This window comes from Trichosurus vulpecula, chromosome 7 (genome assembly GCF_011100635.1).
Source record: "Trichosurus vulpecula isolate mTriVul1 chromosome 7, mTriVul1.pri, whole genome shotgun sequence".
Lineage (NCBI taxonomy): Eukaryota > Metazoa > Chordata > Mammalia > Diprotodontia > Phalangeridae > Trichosurus > Trichosurus vulpecula.
The window spans coordinates 9,556,182-9,581,349 of NC_050579.1; the positions used below are offsets into that span (position 1 = coordinate 9,556,182).

The following is a 25,168-nucleotide window of genomic DNA, read 5'->3' on the forward strand; positions in this document are numbered from 1 at the left end:
GGTACCTTGGCCCTTTATGGGTAGGCTGTAAGCTCCTTGAGGACAGGGACTATTTTTCTCTGGGTTTATTTCCTAGATGAAATCACGGCTCCATCTGAAGACAGAGATCCTGACTAGATGGTTCAGAAGAGCCTTCTGATTCCTCATGAGCACTTCCCCTCTAAAAGATGCCATCCAGGGGCACCAGAGGAGGCCCAAGGCACCTGAACCCCTGGCTGCCCACCGGCTGGGGAAGGGTGGGTAGCTCTGGACATCAGCTATCCAGCAGTCTGCCCAGCTCATAGGGACCTGAAGGCAAGGCCAGGGCAGCAGAGACCACCACCATGCCACCTGTGGCTGGAGGCCCCTCCTGGTTAAACGTGCAGAGACTCATCAGCTATGGTCTGGCCCAAAGGAATGGAGACAGGTAGAGAGGGGGAGCCGGGTAAGCAGAATCAGGCTTTGGACTATCTAGACACGTGAACCATGGCCTCACAGCTAACCAGCTGATGCACTGCTAGCAAAGCAGAATCCCAGACTTCCTGGGGCTCTCTCCCGTGGCCTCTTTGCCAGTGCCCCTAAGCATGGCCATGCATATGTGCACAGGTAGGGGGAGGGGAGGGGGAAGGCATCTGATATTCTCCCATCTGAGGCCTGGACTGCCAGGCCACTCTCCTCTTTCCCCCAGCAGTGGGGGCAGCAAAGATCTGTCTCTCTGGGAGCAAGTTCTCCCAGGGGAAGACATACTCCACGTTGGGGGAAGAATTCTGTGAACAATTTCACTCCTCATTCAAAAGTGCCTGTTTCAATGAGCTGGATCTTGTCGCTCAAAGACCAAGTGATAAACTGGGGTGGGGGACATCCCCAGGACTGTCTGACTTCCCTACCTCTCTGGGGCCACAGACAAGTTTGGTAAGCAAGAGTGTTCCCCCACAGTGCAATCACTGTTAACTCTGGAAAACGTAGGGAGAGGAATCTCTGAGCCCAGGGCTGCCCATGCGTAGATGGTGCCCACAAGGTTATGGTTCTGAATTGGCCTCTCCTGCCTCTTCCACTGGAAAAGGAGGGTGACTCTCCTTCTATCTCTCCCAAGTTCTTCTTAAACTAAAACCAGTGAGGTTTGTTTGGGGCCAGATTTTGTTTCAAAACCAAGACAAGCTGGATTGAAATAGTTATAAAAGCAGTTCCCAAGCCACCTTTTTCCCAGAAGAAAGGCAGCATGTCTCCATAGCTACTTCCCACTAGTGATCCTTATTTGGCATTGGAAAGACCCTTCTCACCTCCAGGCATGACCTGGCCAACATCCTGAACGGTTAACACAGACAACTTTTCTTCTGTGTCCACTCGGATCACGCCATAGCTGAGGCCGTTCATGGATAGAACAGTTTTGCCCGGGGGAGGGCCACCAGAGTCAGGGGGCCTGAAAAACAAAGGCAAAGGCAGCCTGTGACTACCCAGGGCTCTCTTCCAGCTCTGGTCCCTGCCCCAAGGAGAAGAGAACAGAAGGAATCACAGACAAACAGAACAGTCAGCAAAGTCTTATGCTAAATGAAGCGCTAGATCCTTGTAAATGCAAGTGCTCGTGGGAACCCAAAATAAAGGAAACCACTTTTATCAACTAGAGGTGATGTAGGCAAAGGGCCCTTCCCTGCCCCAGTGCTCCAGGCTGGCCCAGCCTGGGCACCTCATGTGTCACCTCCAGCTGGTAACCCCACAAGCGCGTCTGTGCCTCACACCTTCCCCCTCTCAAAGATGAGGACATACGGACTTAGGGAGGTCTGGACACCTACCCATGGCCACACATCTTGTGAATGGTTGAGGCAGGCTAGAACCTGGGAGCTGCTGTCTTGGAACCCAGAACGCTCTCCATTACAGCTTGATCCCACTCAAACGGGCAAATCCAGCAAGACCTCGGAGCTTTGGTGAAGACCAATGCCCCAAGCCCCAGGCAGGGTGTGCTATAGAAGGAAAGCCCAGGTGGCCAACTGTCAGACAATTCTTGTAAAAACTGGAGAATGGGTTTTTTGGAGGGAGGAACGAAAGCCCTGTAGGCTACAGTTCACTGGGTAACAGAATCAATTAGAACTGGCTTAATTTGCCCTCCCCCACTCAGGCCAGACAGGTCTAGACAGCAGTCAGCACACCACAGACACAGTCAGTGGGAAAAGCCAGATAAAGAGACCTGGCCACAGACTTCTTGCTGTCCTAAGGAAAAGAGATGAAAACAGTCCCCAGGCTTAACAGTGTGACACTGTCCCTCCCACAGCTGAGAGGAGGGAGAGGACTGCAGTGCTGGGACTGAGCTCTGGGGACACCTGGGCAAGAGTCTAGCTGGATTTAACTTCAGGTGAGACACCTGCCCTCTCAACGACCTTAAAAATACAGGGACTGAGCAGAGAACCTGAGCCACCTCAAACATTCTCTGATGTGTGAGCTAGAAATGATCCCAAGTTTTAGAGACTGGTGCACATCTGACTCCTGGTGGATGTTTCTGGAATGGGCTGGGGGAGGCAGTGAAAGATGTGATCACCCAGACAGCAGGTCCTACGTCAGGGACAATGAAGGAGAGAGGCCACCATGATGCCAGCCTGAGCAAGCATGTCACTGACCAAGGGCAACGACCATGGGCAGACTGTGTTCTTTACACCACATGTCACAGAGACCTACCCACGTGGGCAGATGCTTGGTGAGCTCTTTGATGGTCTCCAAAGGACCCCTTGTCTTTTGTCTTAAGGCCATGAAATCCTCTGGGGTTACCAAAAGGCTAACGCTTTGTTTGTTTTTATTTTATTAAAAACCATTTTAAGAGCAAACAGCTCAAAATCATAGTCAAAGAAATAAATGCATTCTGGAAGGCCCTTAGTCTGTCCCGGTCCCTGCTGTTGTCCGCCATGTGGCAGAATGGCTTACATGGGGTTGGAAGAAGAGAAGACCATGATCAGCAGGGGCACAAATGCTGCTGCCCAAGTCAACCCTCCTCTCTTCCTGTTCGTGCCCATGGACCTTTCCACCTGCGGGCTGGTCCTCTCTACCTCTGTCCCCGTGGGCACCCTGATCAGACTCAGCCCAGAGACAGGGGACATTTAAGGCAGGCAAGGAGGCCTTTAGATGGGGTGCTGCAGTCCTTCCACAAAGTTACCTGCGGATGGCAACAGTGAGCGCCTCAGAGGAGCTGGCACAGGGGCAGATAACCTCGGGTCTCAACCCTCTGGACTGAAAGACATTGAGGAATGCGTCACAGGATGATACTGACCCTGAGTGGGAAGAAAGAACAAGAAATAAAGAGGGATTAAAAGGGGCTGGTCCAAAGACATCATCAGCACCGAAGATGCAATGCAGGAGGTCACAAGAACAAGCGGACATGGTGATCGTCCCTCCTGAGCAGACCCCTAGAGGTAAGGGACCCTGATTTCATATGTGGGTATTTCCACGTAGACACACAGGCACAAGCCTTCTGGATGTGGAGGTGGCCATCTCCCTATCATCCCCCTCAACTGAGGCTGGCTATTTAGGAAGCGCTACACACATGGAAAAGGACAGTCACCCCCCTGGGCCATTTCTACACTATCCCCAAATCCCTCTAATGGGAGGGTATTTCAACAACATTCTGTCATTTTTAGACTGCTCACCTAAAGCTGGGGGGGGGGGGGACAGGGAAGAAGATGAAAGGGCTCTTCATTGGCTGCAGGACAAAAGATATGACTTGATTTTGCCTAAAAGCCACACAAAAGGGCTTAGCAAAGCCTCTTGTTACCAACACTGGCAATGCTAAAAGCTGAATAACTAAGGGCTACATACAGCTTTTTAAAAATACTTCATTTTTTTCCCAATTACATGTAAAATCAATTTTTAACATTTTTTTAAATTTTGAGTTCCGAATTGTCTCCCTCCCACCCTCCTTCCCCTCCCCCCTCACTGAGACAGTAAGCAATTTAATATATACATGCAGTCATGCAAACCATATTTCTGTATTAGCCATGTTGTGAAAGAAAACACAGACCAAAAAAAAAAACAAACAAGAAAAATCAAGTAAAAAAAGTCTGCTTCAGTCTGCACTCAGATTCCTCAGTTCTCTCTCTGGAGGTGGAAAGCATTTTTCATCATGAGTCCTTCTGAACTGTCTTAGGTCACTGTATTGCTAAGAAGAGCGAGGTCACTCCAGTTAATTCTCGTACAATGTTACTGTCACTGTGTACAGTGTTCTCCTGGTTCTGCTCACTTCACGCAGCATCAGTTCATGTAAATCTTTCCAAGTTTTTCTGAAACCATCATGCTCATCCTTTCTTACAGTACAAGAACATTATATCACAATCATAAACCACAACTTGTTCAGCCATTCCCCAAATGATGGGCATCCTCTCAATTTCCAATTCTTGGCCACCACAAAAAAGAGCTGCTACAAACAGTTTTAAACATATAGGCCCTTTCCCCTTTTCTTTGATTTCTTTGGGATACAGACTACCAAGCAGTGGTATTGTTAGGTCAAAGGGTATACACACACACACACACACACATATATGTATATAGCATTTAATAGCCCTTTGGGCATAGCTCCAAATTGCTCTCCAGAATGGTTGGATCAGTTCACAACTGCACCCACAGTGCATTAGCGTGCCTGTTTTTCCACATCTTCTCCAACATTTTATCATTTTCCTTTTCTGTCATGTGAGCCAATCCAATCGATGCGGGGTGGCAGCTCAGAGTTGTTTTAATTTGCATTTCTCTCATCAGTCATGACTTTTTCATACTACTACAGATAGCTTTGATCGCTTCATCTGAAAGCTGCCTATTGATACCCTGGTGCCATATCCATCTTACCAGCTGTCTCGTCCTCCATGAAACCCTCCCTGCTCTTGGCTTCCCTGACGTGGGGCTAGCTTAGTTGTCTTCCTACCTCTCCGGCCATTTTTCCTGCCTTTTCTGGGATCCTCTTCCTCCTCCTCCTCAGAGAATCTAAGAGTGGGGAAGGGGCTTAAGAAGCTCTGGTCTAGTGCAACCAATTCTCAGCAGGAATCCTCTCTCCTTCAGTCTGACAAGCAGTCACCGTTAGCCTCTGCCTAAAGCAACCCTTTCCACGCTGGGAGGACTCAGTGTTAGAAATCTTTGCCTTAATTAGAGCCAGGTTCTTTCAACAATTCTACTACTGACTTCTGATTCTGGAGGAAAGCATAATCAATCCAAACGTGCCAGGCCCCATGCTAAGTGCTAAGGATACAAAAAATGGCAAAAGACGGTCCCTGCCCTCCATCAGCTTACATTCTACTGGGGGAGACAACATGCAAACAAACACACATATCATCAAGCTATATACAAGATGAACAGGAAATAATTAATACAGGGAAGGCACAGGAGGGGATGGGGAAAGCTTCCCAGAGGTGGGATTCTAGTTGGGACTTACAGTAACCCAGGGAGGTCAGGAGTGAGGGCAGGCATTAGGCATGGCCAGAGAAAATGCCTGGAGCTAAGAAACAGAACATCTCGTTTATGGAACAGTCAGGAGGCCACGGTCACTGGATCAAAGCAAATGTGTCAGGGACTAAAGGAGACTGGGGAGGTGACGAAGTGCTCTGAAGGCCAAACAGAGCATTCTGTACTTGATCCTGGAAGCAACAGAGTTTACCGAGAAGGGGGTGGCATGGTTGGATCTGAGCTTCAGGAACGTCACTCTCATGGCTGAATGGAGGACGGACTAAAGTGAGCAGTGGCTTGAGGCAGGCAGACCATTACAAAAGGCAATATTCCCAAAGCGTGAAGGGATGAAGGCCTGAACCAAGGTGGTAGCAGTGTCAGAACAGAGAAGGGGGCGTATTCAAGAGATGATGGAGGCATGAGTTGACAGGCCCTGGCGACAGCCTGGCTAGGGACAGTAAGGAGCCTGGAGATGCCGTGGATAGTCCCAGGGAAGGGAGCCACAAGGTGGGCTTAGAGGGAAACAGAATAAATTTCATTTGAGACATGTTGAGCCTAAGACATCTACTGGACATCCAGTTTAAGATGTCTGAAAGGCCAACGGAGATAGGAGAATGGAGGTCAGCAGAATATGGAGCAGGAAGGGCAGATTTAAGAATCATCAGCACAGAGATGGTCATTAAATCCATGGAAGCTAATGAGATCCCCCATGACCCTACGGTTAGAGGGAATAATATGGAAGAAGAAACAGCAAAAGAGACAGGAGTGGTCAGAGAGGGAGGAGGAGAACCAGAAGAGAGAGTAGGGTGTCCCCAGAACTCTAGAGCAGCAGCGGCATTCGGGAGGAGAGTGATCCATGGCATCCAGGGCTGCACAGAAGTCAAGGAGAATGAGGACTGAGAAAGGGCCACTGGGCTTGGCCACTAAGAGATCACCGGTCACTGGGGAGAGAGCAGTGTGGGCGGAATGATGGGGTCAGAAGCCAGACTGTAAGGGGCTAAGAAGAGAGTGAGAGGAGAGAAAGTGGAGGCAACTGGTGGAGACAGGCTTTTCTAGGAGTTTAGCCACAAAGGGCAGAAGAAATAAAGGATGATAGCAGGGATAGAGGGGCTAAATGAGGGCATTTTTCAGGACAGCGGAGACACGGGCATGTTTGTAGGTGGTAGGGAAGGAGTCAGTAGAGAAGGAGAGACTGAAAATAAGGGCGGGGGGGGATGACAGAGAGAGGAGACAAGGTGCAATGGGATCACCTGAGCAGGTAGAGGGGTTGGCCTGGGTAAGGAGTGAAACAGGGCTGAAGGAGAGAGGGGCAGAAGGTACCTGAGTGACAGATAAGGAAGTGGAGAGAAGAGAGAGATCATAGCAAATGGCCTTGTTTTTTTCCTGTAAAATATGAGGCAAGGGTCTCAGCCAAGAGAGTCAGTGGGAAGAGGGAGCTATGGTAGCATTGGGAGAGCTGCGGTGGAGGGTGGGGCAGTGAGCTGAGGTATGGTAGGCCTGCCTGGCAGCAGTGAGGACCCAGCTGAGGTTGTACAACAGAAATCTGTAGCGGACCCAAGCAGAGTGGTGGCACGATTTTCTCCTCCTTCATTCAGCAGCAGGTATGGAGGACAGAAGGTGATAAATGGTGGGAGTGATCCAAGGCTAGGTGTAACTGGTGATATGATGAGGGGGCCTGGGATTCAAGGAGCATACAGTTGAACTGGTTCACCAAGGGGTCAAGATGGGGAGAAGGGACAGTGGCCAGTGCAGGGGAGATTGCTGGGGAGACAACTGAGGGGTCATGGGAGTTTTTGAGGGTAACTGGCATGTCTTTCCTAAGGCTTCTTTTATCCAACTTAAGTATGTCCAATTTCTTCGGCCAACTTCATATGGTGTGGGCCCCCGAGATCCTTCCAGCACCTTTAACATCATCCCTTGGCTGTTCTCCAGCCTCTCAATGTGGCCTGGAGCTCCCACTTTCTCTCTGGTAGGTGACCAAGTTTTCACCCTTGATCTCCTCTGCATCTGACCCACACTCTCCCCCTCAGAAAAATTATTTAAGGCTGAAGGCCTTGATGGCCGAGGGAGGCCTTTAGCTGAGCATCAACTCTAGCTCTGCACTGTCAAGCCCTGTCCTCCCCACTAGAGTTCCACAATCACCCCCAAATCAACTAAAAAGCCAGACTCATCATTCCCCACAAATGACTCTCCCTGTAGCTTTCCCCCGACTCCTCCCTCACCACTCACCCAAACATCCAAAATGAACTAGGCTCACTAGTCTTTCCTTCCCTCGTCCTTCCCTCCCTCCCTCCCTCCCCTGCCTCCCTTCCTACTTCACAACCATCTATCTAGATTCAGGCTCTCAACACTTCATGCCCAGACTAACCTAACTCCACTATCTTCCCTCTGGGTGCCAGCCAACGAACACCTAAAACATCTCTTTAGACAAATCACTCCTTCTCATGCCTACTGAAAACCCTTCCCATCTCGCCTCTCCACAGGTTCATTCGTTCCAAATTCCCTGAATGTGACCAGCCTTTTGCCATCTCTGTTCATGACAGCCCTCCCTTGTGAAATCGATTTCTGCTGAAATCCTCCTACCTGCCCTTGAAGGCTTTTTTCTTGCCTCAGTCACAGCTGGGACTGACCTTTCCTTCCTTTCAGACTCAGAGATAACCAATTCCAGCCTTCTGATTTGACAGATGAGGGCACACAGGCTGAGAGACGTGCCCAACGTTGTTCTCATGGCAGAAGCAAGACAAGACCCCGGACTTTCAACACCAAGTCTAAAGCCACTCCTATGAGGTTGGGCTAAATCTTTGGTAAGTGAATGTTCTGCCTTCATTAGTCTGAGGTTGATTATATATCCAATACTCATCATTTCATCTCTATTTCATGCAAAGATCTGTACTAAGCACTCACTTAAAAACGACTTGGGCACACAGCTCCATTTAGTTGGTAAGGGATGTAAGAGAGTGGACATTTCAAACTGGGTGTCCCATAGACAGACATCTTACACTCAACGTGTCCCAAACAGAACTCATTCTCTTTCCCCCTAAACCCTCCCTCCTAGCTTCCCTATTACCATTCAGGACACCCCATCCTCCTGGTCCCTCAGGCTCCCAACTTAGGAGTCATGCTGAACTACCCACTATGCCTCATCCCCCAGATCCAATATGGCTCCAAGGCCTATCAATTTCACCTCTGCACCATCTTTTCAATATGCCCCCTTCTCTCCTCTGACATTGCCCCACCCTGGTGCAAACCCTCACTACCTCACATTTGGACTACTGCAATGGCTGCTGGGAGGGGGGGGGGGGGTTCTGCCTGCCCCAAGGCTCTCCCCCTTCCACTTGGCCACCAAAGGAATTTCCCTGAAGTGCAGGTCCAACCATGTCACTCCCATAATTCAATAACTCTAGTGACTCCCTACTGCCTCCTGAATCAAAGAGAAATGCTCTGTTTGGCCTTCAAAGCCCCTCCTAAGCCAGCCCCCTCTTCATACTCTTGGATAGATCCAGTGACCCCGGCATCCCAACTGCTCTCTCAACAAGACCCTTCATCTCTGTCTCTGGGCATCTCTTGAGCATCCCCCAGCCTGGAAGGCTCTTCCTTCTCCACTCTGACCACTGACTTTCTGGGTCTCCTTTAAGTCCTGGCTAAAATCCTACCTTCTCCAGTAAGCCTGCCCCAGCCCCTCCTGACTATAGCACTTTCCCTGGTTTGTCTTATGCAGAAAACCCTGTCTGTACACAGTACATGTCTCCCACTGGATGAGGAGTGCCTTGAGGGCACCGCCTCTTGCCTTTCTCTGTACACCCAGCTCTTAGCACACAGTGCCTGGCATGCAGTAGGCACTTAATAAGTGTTTATTGATGGGCTGACTCATTATTTGCACCAGAAACAAAAAAGCCTATTTCATAGATTTAGTGTGAAATAGCTATCCAGTGATGAAGACCAAATTGACTCTCTCTCTGGGGTATGTTAAGGAAATGAGTAACCAGAACCTTCCATATTAATAATCATAAAGCATGAATTACAAACAAATGAGGCCACTAGAATCCAGCTGCTTAAACCCCTCCCACCTTCACAGGTTCACCTACCACCTTGGAGAGGACACTTAAGATTCCAAGAAAACCTACAGGGGAAGGTCTAGAAGCTGTTCCCTTCTCCCATCCCGGCCTTGTACTTACACGGATTAGCTCCATCGGCTACAATCAGCATCCGCAGGGAGCTCAAGCTGACGTCCCTCTGATCTCGCTGGGCCAGGAGAGACCAGTGCATGTCTCGGGATTTGACTAACGCCACCCGGGCTGCCAAGGACAGGAGAGTGTCAGCAGATACGTGTAAACAGGAAGGACTAAGGGAACGCACAGACAGAGCACACACGTGCACACTTTTTAGTTAGTATCAAGATCCAACCAACAAGTTAGAGGTCTTAGAATAATTCAGACCAGAAGTGGATGAAGCTGAGGCATTCGTTTGGGAATCCCCATCTTAAGCAGTACTCAAGATAATGCTCTTAAAATGCAACAGGCAGAATTTCAGCCACAATCAAAGAGCTCGTCTCATCAGCTGCCGGCTCTGCTGGGGATGGAAAGATCAGGCCGGCCACGACTCAGCTCCATGAGAAACATCCTCAGTCCCTTGCTTTGGCTATTTTTTAAGGTGGTTGTTTGAAAGGATGAACTCAGAGAGGGTGTAATTACCTTTATATGAGCACACTTTCTGGATCCACGAAAGGGGATTCACTTTCATGAGGGCATAAGGAATACTGACAACGTGCATTCGGTTCATGACACTCTGAAAAAACCCAAAGCATTGATTTATTTGGGGCCTAGGGTAGTCATTACCCAGGGGCACGACAGGCATCATCGCATGCAGAAAGGGTAAGTGGGCCTGTCTCGACACAATGCCAGGCGCGTCACTCAAACCCCTCACTCCACAACCAAGACACTGCATGCTGCCAGAACACAGGACCGACTTTTTGTTTTCTAGGAAGCGATTAGTAAGCTTATTCCAAAATGCAGATTGACTGGGCAACACTCACAGTCAGGACTCCATGCCACAGGCCAGCATCCCTTTTGAAGTCCAGCACATTGGTTAAAGTTTCCGCTGAAAGCAAATAGAGAGTGTTAAAAGCTCCATGTCCCGCCAAAGCCCTGAACACTTCCGGGAGAAGCCCTGCACAGAACTGGTCATGGGCAAACATGGACACAGGCCCCCCGTGTTCCAAGACAGCACACTCCTGTAACTCAAGGTGGCGTGGCCAAACCTGGCTTCCAGATCTCTTGATATGAACGCTTAGTTAAACAGCAAATGTGCTCCAGGGCTCCTGCTCTGTGATGGCTGCCTTCTGCTGGAAGCACCAGCCAACATTTTCACCCTTAAATCGAGCACCTCTCACCAGCCAGGAGCCCAGGCATTTGGCATCAGTCCTACATGTATGAACTGAAGCAAACTCAATCAAACACTGTGCCACGTGCCATGTCAAGCCTTGGCGACACAGAGACAGAGAACCGAGATAACCCTTGGCCTCCAGGGCGTCCATTCTCCTGGGAGCTGATGGGAAGCCAGCAGAGACTCTCGGGGCTCTCGCCGTGCCAACAGCTGTGACCCTGCCCGCTGGCGGCTCATCCGGCCACCTCTCCACCTATGAGAAAAGCTTTCTCCACTGCTCTGCCAACATCGAGGTAAATTCGACAGAACGCCCCTGCTCCAGCTGCAGTAACTGCCTCCAGAGGGTACGCTGCACACCCAAGGAACACGGATCCCCACGGCCTGGTTCTGGCCTGTCCTCTCACGAGCACCCGAGCCGACGAGCCTAAGATAAGCAAGGCCACCGATTCCCACCTGCCAGCAGCCCTCTGAGCCTTGCCCCTGGCTTCAGTGCCAGCTGCAGTCGGAGGCAGACTTGGTGATGACGGTGATAGCCGGGCACCGTGCCAGGCACCGTGCTGAAATCTTACTGCCATCTTCTCGTCTGATCCTCACAACAGCCTTGGGAGGCTGGGGCTCTTATCATTCCCACATTACCGATGGGGAAACTGAGGCAGACAGGTTAAGGGACTCATCCAGGGTCACACGGCTGCCACGTGTCTGACGCTAGATTGGACCTTGGGTCTTGCTGACTCTAGGCTCAGGGCTCTACTCACAGCACCATGTGGCAGCAACGATACCAGCTCACACAATGACAAAAATAACGGTAATTATTAAAAATACTAACGGCGAGGCTACCATGTGCCAGACACTGTGCTGAGGGCTTGTCAATCATTATCTCATTTGATCCTGACAACTCTGGGAGGCTGGGCATGTGATCTTTGCAGGTCTGCAGGCCAGGGGAAGGAGGCAATGCATTTTGGGTCATTTAAGAGACAGAGGTAGATCTACTGGGGAGGAATGTGGAAGCCGATTCTGGCTCCCTATTTTACAGCTGAGGAAACTGAGGCACACAGGTTAAGTGACTTGTCTAGGGTCATATAACTGCTCAGTGTCTGAGGCAGGATTTGACCCCATTCCCTGTGTGCTACTGACTGGGCCACCTCACTGCCTCAGCAGCTCCAAGACTGGGCCTCCAGCCACCAGGCCTAGGGGCACAGGGCCTGGCCTGGGTATTCCATGGCAGCCTGCACCATACTAGCCTTCCCTTCTTTCTATTTAGACTTGAAGTTTCCTCCACTCAGAGCCCAAAGGGTTTTTCATCTTGGTTTCTCTAGGTCCTCCCAGAGAGCGCCATATAGCACAGGCACTTAAGCAATGGTGGGTGAATTTAATTCCACATTGCCAGGGTCTGTGCCTTGCTCCCTGGGGGCACAGTCACCTCCTGTGGCTCAGAGGCACCACACCCAGCTCACCACTCTGCCTTGCCCTAGCTGCCCTTTGGGGGAGAGGTCCAGGCCTACATGGACACACGCAAGCATGTGGCAAACGTCTTCTTCTCAAACGGCATTCATTGCAAGCTTTGGCCTTTTCTCTGCACTTAGAGGCAGGCTTTCACCTGTAGGCCAAGAAGCTCAAACCTGAGAGATGACCAGCCGCCACAGGCACCCCTCTTGGGTTCCGTGCCCCACCATCCTCACAGGTCTCCCTGGACTCTGGGATTATAAAGGGGAAAGTGAGTGCTGCCCAGACCAGCCAACAGGCACCGCCAAGTCGCCTAACTGAATCCCAGGTTGCTCTGAGAACCGAGCAAAGCCGGCAGCCTCGTGCCTTTCTTCCTGAAGGTACACAAGGAGCCATAGACCCTGGCCCGGCCCTGCACCTTTCTCTGGCTGTCCAACCTCCCGGCCTGGAACATTCTCCTCCCTTACTGCTGCTGGCTTCCTCCAAGGCCCCGGCAAAATCCCATCTTCTCCAAGAAGCCTTTCCTGGTTCCCATCACCACCTGTGCCTTTCCTTGGTGACTGCCTCCTACTGATCCTGCCTGTATCCGGTTTGCACACTGTCTCCCCCATCAGACCACAAACCCTGAGACAGCAGGGAATGCCTTTTGCTTCTTTTTTTGCGTCCCCATGCCTGGAACAAAGTAGGAGCTTCATAAATGTGTGCCGGCTTGACCCTGTTTTGTTCAGAAAGATACAGGTGACCTGTTTTTAAGCTTCATAACTGACATAATTAGGAGGAGAGAATCAGGAATGAAAACACAAGGCTGAATCAACGGCTCATCAAGGCCATGAGAATGAGGCGCACGGGGACAAGTGACCCACAGGTTTAAGGCAACGAGCGCTCGAGTACAAGACAGGAGAGGCCTGGAATGAGTCGGTGGGCAGACGCAGCATGGCCCAAAGACCCAAAGCAGTGTCAGGCGATCTTAAGAGAGTCGTGACTCCCTTCAGCTGACTCTGAAAAGCAGTTACTGGCACTGTGCTAAGTCGGAAAAACAGACAAGTTTGGAGCATGGCCAGCAAGGGCACCAAGCCTGGGGACAGAGTTAATGTAAGGAGCCAGTCATGCTCAGCCCACGGAGGCGAAGACTCCACTGGGAACGTGATCTTTGCAGGTCTGCAGGCCAGGGGAAGGAGGCAATGCATTTGGGGTCACTTAAGAGACAGAGGTAGATCTAACGAGGAGGAATGTGGAAGATGATTTTGGCTCCAGCTGAGGGCCTTGCTCCCAGCCCTGAAGGGGCTGGCTAAGGCCCAGCCTGTCAGGCAAGCCCAGGGGTTACGGGGCAGATGACTTACCTTCTGAGTAACTGCAGGCTTGGGTTAGCGCGTGACACTGAGCTAACATGGAGGCATGCGATATGGTGATCCCGACCGTGCTGCCCTCCTTGCTCGTCTTATACTGGAAAAGAGCATTTCAGGAAAACCTTACGTGACGCTTTCACAGCTAAGTAACCACACAGCGTTCGCTAGAACTTTATGGAAAAGACAAGGCCTGAACTCTATGCTTCATGGAGGACAAGTGGTGGTTCTATAAGCTGAGAACTTGGCAAGCGGTGTTTCCATCATAAATACAAATATTCATGAACTAAATGGTCACTAAGGAGGTGAGTGTTAACCTGAACAAAGACTGGGCATGGTGCTATGTTGGTAGCAAGACAACAAAGAAATCACTGGATTCTAAATAATTGTGACTTGGATCCTACGAGGTCAGTAGGCCATGATGTAGTTAATTCTCCACTCACCATAAGCCAAGACATGTCCTCACCTCGATGTAAGCGGTGTCAGCACTGGCATCCCGCACTGAGGGATGCCAATCCTTGGACGGTTTTGCCAAATGCTTCCCATCTATCACAAACCAAACTAGGCGAGGCCAGCCTTCAAAAGAAAGCAAAAAGGGGACAATGGGAATCAAAATGGAAAGAGATGCTCTTTGACTGGTCCCCCCAAGGACACCCACACCCAGTGGGACTGAAGGGAGGGCCTCCAAAGTTTCTTGACTTCAGGGATTGCCCAAAGTGGTGACCTCATACCTTTGAATGTGGCCACTTCTCCCGTTGGTGCCTTGGGCAACCCCTTCTGACAAGCGTCGGTGGTCAGGGCCAGTGTCACCCCACAACTGCCCAAGAGAAAGCCAATCTGTTGGCTCCCAGCATCCTAAAAAACACGACACTGGTAAGCTTTAGGAAGAATAAACAAGAACATCAGCACGAGCCAGCTGGGGGGGTCCGATGTTGGCGGTGACCCTGCCCTAGCTAGAGGCCTCATGGGTGTGGGGCTCTCAGACCGAGTCATGGTACTGATGGGACAGGAGCTCAGAGAACTGCCCTCTGAACTCCAGATAATAGGGGACAATCCAGGATCCCCTAAAAGTGAAAAGGACTGCAATGGGACAGAGTGGGGCCCGGGCCTGCCTCGGCACACTGCAGGGGGTGGGGGGGTGGGGGAAGGGAAGGAGGACCGCCAAACCCTGACCACGTCCACAGTCGCCAGGAGGGAAAAACCATACCAGGGCCACTCCTCCCCTGGCGCCTCCCCCAGCTCTGGAGGAATGACATGGCTCTTTGCTCCAAACAAGGGAGCCAGGGGATCTCCGGACCTTCCCATCCCCTGCGGCGAAGCTCCTCTGAGTGCTGCTGTCCCCTCTTACACGGGGGTGAGCACCTCGGAAGCAGACACTGTATTCACCGTCCTGTTTGCCCTCCCAAGCACTCAGCCCACACCTGGGACCACTCAAGGGCTTCTTTCATCCATCTCCATCCATTCCTTGTAGCTGAACAATCAATACATCAGTGCTTTTTCTGAAAAGGGAGAAGCCGGCATATTGGAAGAGGGAGTGGCCAGCTCTCCTCCAAAGAGACCCCCACAGGAGGCTCAGAGGAGGGTCCTGGAATCAATAACCGAGATTGACACATCTTCTTGAAGCATGTCCCGAATGAGGCAGAGTACTTCCCGATAGCCATAAAAGTGGATGGCAGGCTTGTGTTTCTAGTGATGCCACCAAAGAAACCAGGCTGTGGGTCACAAGTCCATCCGGGATTTCCTTCTTTGTGGGCCCACCAAGGCAAGGGATTTGGAAGAGGAGAGCAGATGAGGGTTAAGAAGGTGGTGCCCAGGAGGGAGATTTGGATCTGTGGGCCAGAGCTAACAGTATCAGACTAATGTCCACTCTTCTGGCTTGAGAGCAAATGAATCTAATAAGGTGGATGGAACCTTACAAATCTAACCAAATGAGCTTGGAACTGAACAGGAAAGGGGAGAGTTAAAGCTGTCTCCACAGGCCACCAAGCCCTATACACAAGAGAGTCCTGCAAAGTGTGAAGAACAGCAGTGGAGACACCCAGAATTTCACAAGAGACAGAAGTCAAGAAAAGCACCACCCACAATGATAAAAACCATGGTCTCCATGGAAGGGGAAGTCTAAACATCCATAGTGTGGGCTGGAAGAGAGATGGGCTGGAGACACTAATGATAGCGGGCAAATGTGACCCACAGGCACAGCTGAGATTGGGAAGGATGAGCCCCCACGCTCTGGAAGGAGGTGCCTTCTAGACAAGAGAGAGGGCAGGCAAAAGGGGGAAATGGGGGGGGGAGCAACACAGCATTCACAGGCTAGGACATGGGGCTAGAGCTAACAAAGGAGGCTTTTGTTATCACGAATCTGACAAATGCTTTCCTAGAGGCAGCTAGATGTGCACAGAGTGCCCTACCAGAGGTCGGCAATACAAGAAGCAGTTATTAAGCGCCTACAACTGTTCCAAGCAGGCATACGAATAAAGACATCCCCTGCCCTCAAGTAGCTCACAAGCTAAAGAGGGAAGACAACCCACCAGGAAGCTGGAAAGCAGGGGAGGGGCCGCTGGCCAGTGGAAGGTCCAGAGTTCTGCCCTTGAGAACAGGAGGCCTGGGAGGTGTGGAGTGCTCTGCTCTCAGAGAGGGTCTGGAGAGGGGTGGAGCACCCAAAGCTGACTTAATCAGCATAATAATGAGACTGCAGGTAGAGCATCAAATTCTGTTTGGGCAGGTAGGCGGTGGCACAGCAAAGTCTTCCGACTATCTTCATGAGTTCAAATCCAGCCCCACTCACTTACCAGCTGTATGACCCTGGGCAAGTCACTTAATCCTATTTGCCTCAGTTCCTCATCTATAAAATGAGCTGGAGAAGGGAATAGCAAATCCCTCCAGTATCTTGGCCAAAAAAAAACCCAAAGAGGGTCACAAAGAATCAGACATGTATGAAAAATGACTCAACAAACACTAAATTCTGTAGAATCCAAACCAACTAGCCTTTCCCCCAAGATGGCGCCGAAGGCGAAGAAGGAAGCCGTTGTCCCCCCCAAGACAGAGGCCAAGTCCAAAGCCTTGAAGGCCAAGAAAGCGGTGTTGAAGGGTGTCCACAGCCACAAAAAGAAGAAGATCCGAACATCCCCCACCTTTCGGCGACCCAAGACACTAAGACTTCGAAGGCAGCCCAAATACCCTCGGAAAAGTGCCCCTCGGAGAAACAAGCTGGATCACTATGCCATCATTAAGTTCCCCTTGACCACTGAGTCTGCTATGAAGAAGATTGAGGACAACAACACCCTGGTCTTCATTGTGGACGTCAAAGCCAACAAGCATCAGATAAAGCAGGCGGTAAAGAAGCTGTATGACATCGATGTGGCCAAGGTCAACACACTGATCCAGCCTGATGGAGAGAAGAAGGCCTATGTCCGACTTGCTCCAGACTACGATGCTTTAGATGTTGCCAACAAAATTGGAATCATCTAAACTGTGTCCACCTATCCCACTCCACCTACAATAAAAAGTTTTCCAGTATAAAAGAAAAAAAAAAAAGAATCCAAACCAACTGGCTGAGGGAAGACCTGAGTTCAAATCCTGTCTTAGACATAGATGGACTAGTTGTGTGACTGCCTGTCTGCCTCAGTTTCCTCCACTGTAAAGTAAAGATCCTAACAGCACCAAGCTCCCAGGGCTACGGTAGGGAATCCAGTGAGCTCTTGCGTGTAAGGTGCTCGAGCAGCGCTGGCACAAAGTATGTGCTTCATAAATGCTTGTGCCCTTCCCTCCCCCACACAGAGAACAGAACAGGAGGGCTGTATTCTTGCTACGATGGAGCAGTCACAGGAGGCAGGCCACCCAGCTCCCACACACCTATTTCACCAAAACCCTGAAGTTCTTGTCAAACCAAACAGTGGCCAAGAAACTAAAGTGACATCTCCTCAGCCAGCCTGACGCCCTGGCATGGCCAGAACCAAGACCCAGGTGTGTCCCAGGGGGCTCTGGGATCAGAGGCAGTGAGGCAGGGCCGATGGCGAGCACTGGGGAGGCCCAGGGAGCAGCATCACCACCCACAGTGCACAGGGGGGCTCGGAGGCCCGACACGCCGGCGACAGCCCTGGTGGCCCACAGGCCAAGCTTAGGAGGCAGCAGAGGTGGGCATAGCCAGGCTGAGGATCCCATGTGGGACTGAGCAGGGCTGCAACCAAAGGACAGCAGAAGTAGAGCTTGGCCTTGGCACAAGGCCCCAGTTCAGGAATTAGCACGCAAGAGATGAGCAAATCAAAGAAAAGAGCGCCCTAAATCATTGCAAACCGAGAGCTCCCCCAAAGAGAGCGAAAAAGGGCCTCCCCAAAGACAGCCTGAATATATAAAAGAAAACTGAGATACAAGAAACAGCCTAAAGAGAAAGTGCTACACCCTTTACCCAAGAATGGGATCCTTGAAAATGAGAAGAGACCAAGGCAAAACCAAGAACCCCATGAGGCAGCAAGAAATACTAGAACAAAAGCAAAAAAGGTGGAGAAAAAAAGGAAATGTAAGACAGATCAATAAGAATTCGCCTGGAAAAACAGAAACAACTGGACTCCTGAAAATCATGATTTTTTTTTTTAAAAGCCTGGACACCACTTTCCAAGAAATCATAAATGCAAACTTCCCAGGTCAATTAGAACCACAGGAAAAGTGAAGTAAGAAAGACTCAATTCATCACCTCCTTAAAGGAGCCCCCAAGGAGAAGTCCCAGGAAGGCGGTAGCCTGAGTCCAGGTCTAAGGAGCAGCCCAGGTACCAAGGAGGCACAGTCAAGATCACTCAAGACCCAGAGAAGATCAAAGTGCTCCAAAAGGCCCAGCGTCAGCCAGGTCTGGGCCTGGAATGGCTGCAGATAAAACACCTAACCTGAGAGGCCAAGGCACATGAGGAGGTGGGAGGAACTGTGTGATGCCTTGGGCTATCCCCCAAAGGGCCCAGCTGCTGTCTTCCAGCCTCCCCCGGATTGACACAGAGTGACGTTCCCTACTTCTGCCTGATGGGTCCTTTTTTAGGTATAGCTGCATAAGGTGAGATTTGATAGGGATAAACGCAAAATTCTACACTTGGGTGCAAAACCTCCTACCAGTCCAAGCTAGCAGAGGTTTGGCTAGAGAGCAGTTTGTCTGAAAAAGATCAGGGCCTTCTGTTTGTTGGGCTGCAAGCTCAGTGACCTTGGGAAAGGGGGGTTTTCAGACAGGCCTGGCTTGCAGCACTTGCTCAGATCAAGTCTGAAGGACAACAACAATAAAGGGGAGAGCCTCCCAAGGCCACGTCACATGAGTGTGGCTGAAGAAGCTGGGGTAAAGAGAAGAGGCTCATGATCCAGCCAGCAAAAGACTGGTAGTGAGAGGGCCAGGAATCAAACTTGGCTCCTGCTGACTACTGCTGTATGGACCACCCCCCTGCAGGAGGATGGAAGATCCCAGACCAAAGATGTTAGCCACCCGCCCCTTGTAGGGCTCCAAGCAGCAGCAGACTCTGCCCAGAGACATCACGCCTTCCCAGCACACCACTATGTGCCCAGGAAAAGGCACAGAAACACCACAGCCAGAGCAGGCCCTTATCCCCCCCGGGGAGACATGCTGGCCGAGCGATCAAGTGAGGCTCCCCAACACCAAATGTCATCTCTGCTTTTGTCTCTGGACCCCCAGCAGCGGCACAGGGCCAGGCACGGAGTCCATGCTCGGTAAAGTGATGTTTTTTGAAGAGAACTATAAAGGAGTCTTCAGGGAACAGAGCGTCACTACAGGGCATGGGAAAGGGCCTGTGGCAGGTAGCAAGAGGGGACGGGGAAGGAGCTCTGAAGAGCGGGAGTACAGGATGTCAGCAGGGAAGCAGGGGCAGGGAAAGGTGGGCTGGTCACATGCGAAGAGCTCCCTCCTTGGGGTTTAAGGCAGCTGCCTCAGTTCATCCTGTCTGCTGCACACAGAGAGCTTTGATGGCTCCAGGAACACTCTCACCAAGATGGAGGTGCCCGTCCCCAGGGGCTCGTCTTCCCACAGACCCCAAGGAGGGAGCTCTCAGCATGTGACCAGCCCACCTTTCCCTGCCCCTGCTGACATGCTTTACTCCCCCTCTTCTTCAGCGTTCCTTCCATGGCCTCTTGCTCCCTGCCATGAGCCCCACAGACAGAAGGGAAAAGCAGCCAGGTGAGAGGAAGGGAGGACCAGGCCTAAACCCAGGGCTCTTCTGGCCAGGTGCACAGCAGTCCCACGCTCTGGAACATGAAGAAGCCACGCTAACATTCCTGCCACTAAAAGGAGGGGAGGTCTAGGGCACACTGTCTTCAAAACCAGGAAGACTGGGAGTGTCAAGGGAGACACCGTCCCAGTGGAGACTCTTCCCTGCCTGTGCCCAAAGGACACACCCTGCAGCGGGCAGTGGCCCATTCCCAGGCCATAGTGAAGAGGCTGTGGGAGGAGGGCTGGCTTACCTTCCTCGTTAATGGCACTTCTATTGGCACAGGGATAAGTTCTGCCAGGAGGCACCCATAGAATGCCACCATGAACATCACAGGGTCACTATTCGGGAAGACGAGAGCCACCTAAAATTAAGAAAAAGGGGGAAGGAGGAAGAGATGAAAATTGCTTTTGTTTTTCAAAGTAAAAGGTTCAAGTGAAAAGTGTGAACCGAAGCTGACTGAACTCCCTGCCTAGAGAAGGTCCCCACCTTCCTCCCCTGAGTGGCGATGTTGTGTTCATCCCTGAGGTATTCTCTGACCAACGAGCCGCTGTCGGGACTCACTCTGACATCACAAGCTACAAGGTGGCACCAGGGAATGAATGCCCAGGCCTGGAAAGTTATGTCACCAGCTCAAACAGCCTGGGGGGGAATCTGGGGACCATATAGAGCACTGATTTATTTAGATAAAGGGAAAATGAATTAAAATGGCATTGAACAGCAGCACCCATTAAGAGAAGGGGAAAAGTACATCTGTAATGTCTAGAATGGCAAGCTGGAGAAAACAAGCTCAGCTCAGTCTCAGCATCCTTCCAAACTCCACAGCCCTGAGGAGCAGGGAAGGATGCTCGAATCGGGCACAGAGGAGAGACAGAGGCCAGGCCACGGGTCATGGGTGGGGGCTGAGGCTGCAGCTTCTTTCCTGTTCTTCCATTGCCTCTTTTACAGAAACGCCCACATCCAGAATGTTTCCCTGAGCACCAATCACCACAGCAGAACCATTTTTCATAAATGGCCTTGTCATTGGGAACTGCAAACGACCAAATCTGCACCAGATGCACAGTCAGAAGTACATTTGCTGGCCAGCAGGCAGGAGCTCCAGGGATGTGGTGAGAGACTTGAGGCCCAGCTCGGTCACAGGCCAGCCTCAGTACCCCAAGCAGATGGAACCCCCCTGGGAGAGTGTTTCATTCCTGGGATAATGGAGACACTTGGTTCTCCCTCTGCCCCAGGCCAGGAAGGGGTTCAAGCCACCTAGGCCGCTATTAACACCACTGTTAGACAGGCCATGCTTGGCATCTCATGGGCCTTACACAGAGTTTGCTGAACAGAGAGTGTGACCACCTTGTACTGAACTGAATTGAGTCTTCCCATTGTTTTCAATACTCAAGAGCTGTGAAGACCCAGATGGGGATCCCTGGTGTCCTTCACTGATGGAGGCTGGCCGAGCATCTGCCAGGACAGAACACGGCCTGCCAGTCCTTGGACATGGACCGACACAAACCGACCACTTCTACGGCCATGCCAACGTGGACAGAGGCGAATGAGAAAAGGAGGAGGACAAAGCGGCCTGGGGAAGGGGTGGAAGGTGGCTGCCATTGCTTGCTCCCTGGACGCCTTCACAGGCTATTTGCGGCCATGCTTAGAGCAAAAACATGACTTTCCGACTCTTCCCCTGCCCCACACAGCAACTCTCCCACTGGACAGTGACAGCGCCCCCCCAGCCAGATCAGTGACTCTTCCCCACCCCCCCCCACCCAAACTCTCCCTCCCAGGCAACGCCGCGTCCTGAGCCAGAGAAGCTCCCTTGGTGACTTACTCGGTCTCCAGGTTTAAGCAAGGGCTCATTCTTACTGGTGAGCTTGTTAAGGAGGGTGTATGCCAACTTTACACTTCGACTCCAAAGTTTGCCTAAAATCACAATGCAAACACAAAGCATATGTGACAAAAGTCAGATGTCAATAGCTGGTATGCTAAGGGTACACTAAGGGAACCAGTGACTGGCAAGAACAGCCAAGATACATTGATCACACCACAAAATGTGATAAATCTGTGAACACTCCCCTCGAATTGGCCACATTCCACTGTGGGAGGGACTTCCTGAGCCATTCCAGAGCTCCTTTTGGCATCCCAGAGGAGCACAGGTGCCTCCTCCAGCCACTCGACCACTCCAGGACCAGTCAGAACTCCAGGCCTTTCCACTGGGGGCAGCTCAAAGAAACGTGTTTGCAAGAAGGGCATGAGATGCATGCTCAGATGCTCCATAAAGAACAGCTGGTGGTTTAGCCTCAGAAAAGGATGAGATCTTATTTATCTACACCCTAAGGATGATGGGTCTTTCTCATCTGATTCCCAGCTGAACCTTCCAAGGGCATCGTCTCTCCCATAAGAATGGGAGCTCCTAGACACCCATTTGATAAACGCTCAGAGAATGAGGCAGCTGGTAGCTCAGTGGATAGAAAGCCCTGGGCCTGGAGTCAGGAAGACCCAAGTTCAAGTCTGGCCTCAGATACTTTCTCACTGTGTGACCCTGGGAAAGTCATTTCACTTGTCTACTTCAGTTTCCTCCCCTATAAAATGGGGAATCGAACAGCCCCTGCCTCCAGGGCTGTTGGGAGGCATCTATAAAGTGCTTAGCATAGCACCTGGCACACAGTAGGTGCTCTATAAATGCTGGTTTACAAACAGCAGATCTGCCCTTTACACTGGCCTAAGAGCCCACAGAAGTCAGCTGGGAGGGAGGGCCTGCCTTGCTGCTCTCCCTCCCTTCTCTCCTGGGAAGCCCTGGGATCTCCCTCCCTGGGTTGGTCCATCCCAATAGCCCTGTGTCCGCCCTCTCATTTCTCAGTCTTCCTTTGGCCAGCACAAGGCACCAATGAGCAACTGGCCAATTCTGCTTCGCTCAGTGTCCTGGCACCTGAGACAGAAGGGAGGGTCCCGGCAGAAGCTATGACTGGGGAATAACAGCACAGATACCTGGCTTCTGTCTCCCTCTGCTTCTCTCGAGTCCTCTCAGTCCACAAGAATCACTTTCTCTGGCTTCAATCCTCAATTAAAATGCATGAACCCCGCAACCCCCCATCCACAATCTTTGCAACTGGAGGAAGGGAGAGGAATACCTGTCCTGAGCCTTGAGTGACCAAGCACTGGGGCCAACCACAGCAATCTGCATTGGAAAAAGCCTCACTCGGCTCAGTACTTACCATAAGTGAGGGTGTAGATGGCTTTCCCAGTGGTATCCAAGGCTGTGAGACAGGGGGCTTTGGGCTGAGTTGTGCCCCAACGCTGCAGGGCTGCCAGGAGGGATGGAGGCCAGTTGGAAACCACACCTAATGGCTCCCCTTGGAGCACGGTCATCTGACTTCCCTCAGGCTTGGGCTGATTGGGATCTGGCTGGTGGACTGCAAAGACAAGGCGGCCCCTTCAGCATAGTCCTAAGCCAGCACATCTATACTCAAGGATTCATGCTCTCTCATTTCCTATCCTCCCATTTTTACTGAGAGCCATCAGATCATCTGAAAATTACTCCAAGCTGTCACAATCTAAAACTAACTCCAGGCCTGTAAGAAATCAGGGTATTACCAACTCAACATTTTAAAAGAAATGAAAATAAACCCTGTTCCTAGTGACCTGACCACCAAGGCTTGGGGGGATAGCCTTCAGGGGGCATCCAAGGCAACCCCAGGAAGAGCTCAGCCTGACCACCACTGTGCATCTCCTTAAGAATAGGCTCCATTTCTTTGGGGATTACTCCCCCCACCCCTCACTCAGAGCCCCTCTTCCTGGACAGCCTGTAGGAAAGGACATGCAGCCGCCAATAGTCCTGAACGCTGGGCCAGCACCCCAGAGCCATGGGGGAGGGGGTCTCCATTGGCAAGGGACTGATCCTGCAACTGTCCATATTTTTAAAAATCCCTTTAGAAATATTGACTTGGAGAAAGATCTGGTATTTCCACTGACTGGGGCCTATGACAATTGTGACAGAAGCAGCAAGGAACAGGGGACAGAGAGCCTGCCTTGCCAGCCAGAAGGAGCTGGCTTTGACTCTTGCCCTAATCTGCCCTGGCCCTGGCCTCTGGGTGAATTCCAAAGCTTCAAGGCACCTTCCCTTACTCTGCATGTCAGACAAGGTGCCGACTGGCCTTGGGATGAGGCCTTCCCAACCCTGTGAAAGCAAAGAGGTCAGTCCTGGCCCACCAAGGACCCATCAATCAGCAACCACAAATGGGAGGAAAGAGGCCTCCTGTTGTTGGGAAGCCAAGGCAGAAATCTGCCTTGGCCCAGAAAGATGCGCTTTTCACACACAAAGGAGAGGCTGCTGAGAGGCAGACTTTCCCTTCAGCCAAGCAGCACCTGGGCCTGGGGTGTGGGGGATGGACGGCCAGAGGAGGGGGCGGGGGCAGCCCTGACCCTTGCTCATGACCATCGCAGGCTAGAAGGGGGTACGCCCACCCCTCACCCACACACACACCATGCACACACCACACATGCCACACCATACACACATCATACAAACACACCACACACGTCCACATGCACTTCATATACACACATTCCTACACACCACACACACACTCCCACATATACAGTGACTGCTAAGTACGTTAAGAGAGATACACACTCCCAAGGCCTGGTCCCAGAGGGAGTGGGTAAGAGGGCTCAGGTAAGGTGTGAGCAGGAGCCAGCTCCTTTGTGCTCAGAGATATTGGGATGGGCTGGATGACAGCCCCTGCTCGGCTTCCCCAGGAACAAACCCTAAATCATTTTGCTCTTGGGTATGTGAAGGTCAGGGAGGTGTGTGGTACAACACCGCATGCTCAGGGCACTGTCCTGGAGTCCCAAATGAGATTATCTGTAAAGGGCTTGGCACAGCGCCTGCCACATCGTAGGCGTTAATAAATGCTTGTTCCTGGTAACTCTGCTCTGTCAAAGGCCACTAAGTAATGAGGGATTCAGAGCCCATGTCCAAAGACGGGACACAAGCAGGATCTGGCAAATGCATTAAATCAATGCCCAGTCAGCAGCAGCTAAGACTGGATTAGCTTAAGAGCAAATAAAGAGAAGAAGAAAGATTAAGAAAAAGTACTGAAAAAAGTTGGGAGCCACTGGTAAGTAAAGGCTCACCCTGACTCTAAGGCTTAGCTCCACAGGAAGAGCAAAAGACTGGGAGTTAGGCCCCCCGGGATGGCCCAGGGCAAGGTCCCTTCCAGTGTCACAAAGAAGTGAGCACTCCCCCTCAGGGTCACTGGCCAATGCAGCCTGGCAAAAACCCAGGTGTGTGAAATGGAGTTCTGGGAGGCTGATAGGGGACCAGCAGGGCAGGCCTTAACATTGGGAAAGCCTGGTTTGGACCTCCCTTCACCTCATCAGGCCTCCAGGGTAGAGGCAAGGCCCCGCCTCAGGCGACAGTGATAACAATGC

At 51.4% G+C, this 25,168-nt stretch overlaps 1 protein-coding gene across 3 annotated transcripts in view; it reads right to left on the reverse strand.

Moving 5' to 3' along the window:
- DIP2A (disco interacting protein 2 homolog A) overlaps window positions 1-25,168 on the reverse strand; it is a 117,499-nt gene that overhangs the window by 30,512 nt on the left and 61,819 nt on the right. For all 3 annotated transcript variants that reach the window (XM_036766992.1, XM_036766993.1, XM_036766994.1), the window contains 11 exons: window positions 22,951-23,148; window positions 21,567-21,658; window positions 20,001-20,111; window positions 14,288-14,411; window positions 14,023-14,132; window positions 13,554-13,656; window positions 10,421-10,485; window positions 10,080-10,173; window positions 9,564-9,683; window positions 3,119-3,233; window positions 1,260-1,399 (listed from right to left, as the gene is read on the reverse strand). In XM_036766992.1, the coding sequence (XP_036622887.1) occupies window positions 1,260-1,399; window positions 3,119-3,233; window positions 9,564-9,683; window positions 10,080-10,173; window positions 10,421-10,485; window positions 13,554-13,656; window positions 14,023-14,132; window positions 14,288-14,411; window positions 20,001-20,111; window positions 21,567-21,658; window positions 22,951-23,148 (1,272 nt within the window). The remainder of the gene's footprint in view (window positions 1-1,259; window positions 1,400-3,118; window positions 3,234-9,563; window positions 9,684-10,079; window positions 10,174-10,420; window positions 10,486-13,553; window positions 13,657-14,022; window positions 14,133-14,287; window positions 14,412-20,000; window positions 20,112-21,566; window positions 21,659-22,950; window positions 23,149-25,168) is intronic.